Source organism: Telmatherina bonti (genome assembly GCF_933228915.1).
Source record: "Telmatherina bonti genome assembly, contig: scaffold_232, whole genome shotgun sequence".
Lineage (NCBI taxonomy): Eukaryota > Metazoa > Chordata > Actinopteri > Atheriniformes > Telmatherinidae > Telmatherina > Telmatherina bonti.
In genome coordinates, this window is record NW_027634798.1 from 1124 (window position 1) to 5000 (window position 3877).

Consider the following 3877-nt stretch of genomic DNA (forward strand, 5'->3'; position numbering starts at 1 on the left):
ACTGTAACCTTTGAGGTTTTACTGCTGTTTTAGCTGAAGTGTAGAGTAAAAGTTTTAAACACTACGCATGTGATATAAGCTGCTTTTTTGGTGGGGAGCGTTGTGTTAATGTCTCTGAGATTCTCAGCAGCTCAGTTCCAGATTGAGGCCTAAATAACCCGATTCATCAGCAGAGTCCTTCTCCATGTAGTTGGTTTATAAAGTCACATTTCTCCCCAGGATTTGTCTTCCTTTCTTTATTGGTAGCCTTCACTCTGCAGTTTCCCACAGTTATTTACAAAACAAGCTATGCACTCTGTTCCTGTAAACCTCTGGACTTGTGTTGTTTTTGTTTTTCCTCCACAGTTCAGTGGGGCATGACGATGAGGGCACTAATGCATCAAGCCCGCAGTATCTGCCCACTCAGAACAGTGATGGAAGCCAGGTGATCCCGGTGATAGGTGAACCTCGCGAGCACACCATAGACTGTGGAGACATCGTCTGGGGCTTAGCCTTTGGGTCTTCTGTGCCAGAAAAACAGAGCCGCTGTGTCAACATTGGGTGGCACCGCTTCAGGTTTGGTCAGGACCAGCTCCTCCTGGCTACAGGCCTCGGCAACGGGCGCATCAAGATTTGGGATGTCTATACAGGTACGGATATGTGGCTCACACGGTTTCTGTTTCCCAACACCAGGTTTCTGTCTGTAACTTTAACAGCCATTTGAATCAATTAGGAAGATAAATGCATAAAATATTGAGGAACAATTTTATTAATCTTATCAAAAGACAGTTAGAAATAAAAATAAATTAGCCTGAAATACACATAATAGTTCCACTTTAAGTTTTGAGCCCAGAAGGGCTGGGATTGATGGAGTTATTGTCCCAAATGGCTTTATTTACTTCAGACCGACCCTCTCCGTAGGCTGTCAGATCAGCCTGCGGGCAAAACGAGTGGACTGAGACTCTTCCGCATTAAGCCCCGCCTCCCGCCACTGCACTACATCGGGAGCGCGCACCACACCTGCTTTCACAGTCATTGTAACATCTCATAAACAGAAGGATTAGGCTGATATGAACTCAATAAAAAAAACAAACTACAATGTCAACACATAGCATCCAGCCCTACATGTTGGAACCTGAATCAGAGCCTGAAAACGAAGTGGAAAACAGCAACCCACAGCAACGAATGCAGCAGGATGTCTCTCTTTGGTAAACTCACCAGCCATCGTTGGAAATAACTTTATCCCACGTTTTCCACCCGCCTGATGTATTTGTACATGCCCTTGTTAACCAGTAGAAGGTAACCAATCACCCAACCTTATCCCCCGGGACGTCACAAGGATTTCCACGTAGAAAAAACTCTCTAAAACCACACGTTTTTCGTCGCTATGGAAACCGAACGGAGAGAGTGCTGGAACTCAGACTCAAACTCAAACATGCGTTTAGGTGATAAAAAACAGTGTCGTTCACATGTCTGATGAGGATTCAACACTGTAACACTGTAGAAAGCTCAGAAAACTCCAAATACCAGAATAGGAACCCTTTAAGCTTTGGTATAACCACATGCTTGTATAGCAGTGTAGATTTACTGAGATGACTTAACAGACTTTTCTGTCTAAACATAACCCCGAGTGGTATCTGTACATGTTGTCCTTTTGTCTTGTGTTCATATTGACAGAATTTTGGCCATTGAGAACTTTCTGTCCCAGTAATCTGTTTTAATTCTGATTTTCTCTGTCCTTTAGGAAAGTTGTTATTGAATTTGATGGATCATACTGATATAGTGCGAGACTTGACTTTTGCTCCAGATGGCAGCCTAATGTTGGTTTCTGCTTCAAGAGATAAGACCCTTCGTGTGTGGGACCTCAAAGATGATGGTAAGTTTTCCTCTTTATTTTTACTGTTACTCTGCAAAGCAAATGACAAGCATTCCCTTTTTTTTTGTTCTGAGAGATGCAGTCCAACATGTGGACAAGTTTAACAGCTGTCCAGACTCTAAACACCAAGCAGAGGTTCATGGATAGACAATGTTTTGGTGGCTTATTCGCCTCTTCATTATCACTGGGTGGTGATTAAATGTGCTACTGAATCTTCAGTTAAGTAGCAAATAAGATCCCAGCTCTTCTCTAACATTAGTAATAATGGTTGATTTTATATTCAGCTTTTCTAGGCACAGAATGATGGAAACATGTCTGCCAGTCCATTCCAGTGGAGTCTGACCATAAAACATCCAGTCACCTTCTTGCATCAGTAATGCAGACTCCAAAGGCTGGGAGGGTGCAGAGTAGTACAAAGACACAACAGACTGACTGGGGTGAAGCAGGAGTCAGATGGCCGTTACTGGAAGACCTGCTCTACCTTCTAACTGATATATAACTGTAACTGATTATGTAACTGATCATTCACGACTAAATTAAAAGAAAAAAAACACTTTCAAAAACTCAGCCTTTATATGTAAACCCTGTCTTAACGTTAGGAAAGATACATTTATAGAAAAAAAGGGAAGAAAAACTCACTGATTGCAAAAGTAAGAGACATGAGGTTGTGAAAATAACTGTACAAAACCGTGACAGGGAAGTGAACAGACATGGCAGGCAGTGGCCAGTCGCTGAAAAGATAAACGAGAGCTAACTCCGTTGCCACGTACATCGCAGGGAGGGTCAAGGTTGCATGAAACGATGAGGGAATCATTTACTCTGCATCATACTGGAAAACAGATTATCTGGCTGTGTAAACTAAACATACTCAACATGTGTATCCCATCAGATTGGAGGTATTTGTAACCATGACTTCTCTTCTGTGTATACAAGTTGTCTGTTTTTCTGTCTTTCTTTAATAATTTAGTATCAATGGAATAACTTGTGAGACAAAAGTATATTGTTCCCTAGAAAGCAAATACTTGATTACAACTAGCATGTGTGTGGAATAAAAGGTCGAGAAAGAGCTGGAGGAGGTTCTGCTTTATCACCAACTCCCCCCACAGATTAGTTCTGTTGTTGCACCGGATTGTGTGGCATCAGCATCATCACTGAAAATGTGTTTTTGCTTGTATAAAAGCAAAATAAGGACGCTAAATATATCTTCATTCACCTAGAGCTGATTCATTCACACACTGCTGTGCTAGCTTCATATTAGGACTCAACGAAAATGTTTTTTTTTTATACACCGATTAGATTTGGCAATAAAAAATTGATAACTGATTAATTTATTTAAAAATATATTAAGAATAAAATAACTTATTTTTTGGTCTCAAGACCTACAACAAAGGTATCAGATACAAGCATTTTACTGTTTTACAATATTATGTCCTTTTAGTACTTGTTTAACTCGACAGCAGAGGAATTTTAAAGTACAAAAATATGCAACAAAGCATTAACCCTTTAACTTTTACACTAATAAAAAGACCAGACAAAAATATTTCTGTTGTTTTTCTGTTTGTTTTGGGCAAAAATAAACAGAAAAACTTTTTCAGCCAATAGTTGAGATGCTAGAAAGAAGTTGTTACTGATAATGTAACCACAGTTTGGGTTTTACATAACTAAACCAGTTCTTAGAGATGGCTCAGGTTGGTTTATTCCATTTTTTTTTTTTCCCAAGAAATTGATCAATCGCTGCAAATTTTCCTCTCCCAAATGGTAGAGAAGGACCTTGAAGGGTTAAACCTCTGGATAGCAGCTGTGCTGATGAATTTAGGTCATAGGTGTATGCTGTAAATGAGCAACATGAGTAAAGTTACTGGAAAAACATTATTGATGCAGCTCCTTGTCGTTACACAGTTCTTTCTTTTCAATGAAGTAATGACTTGTACGAAACAAATAAAAACTAGACGCTTTTCTCATATGTTCAAACATTTAGAAGAGTTGCGTTTGAAGTAGATAATGGTCACAAACAGTCCAACA

At 39.8% G+C, this 3877-nt stretch overlaps 1 protein-coding gene across 1 annotated transcript in view; it reads left to right on the plus strand.

The window, feature by feature from the left end:
- Positions 1–345: 345 nt before the first annotated feature.
- wsb1 (WD repeat and SOCS box containing 1) overlaps positions 346–3877 on the plus strand; it is a gene marked incomplete at its 5' end in the record, with an annotated part of 19752 nt that continues 16220 nt past the window's right edge. The window contains 2 exons of the mRNA XM_079264241.1: positions 346–629; positions 1724–1855. Of these exons, the coding sequence (XP_079120367.1) occupies positions 346–629; positions 1724–1855 (416 nt within the window). The remainder of the gene's footprint in view (positions 630–1723; positions 1856–3877) is intronic.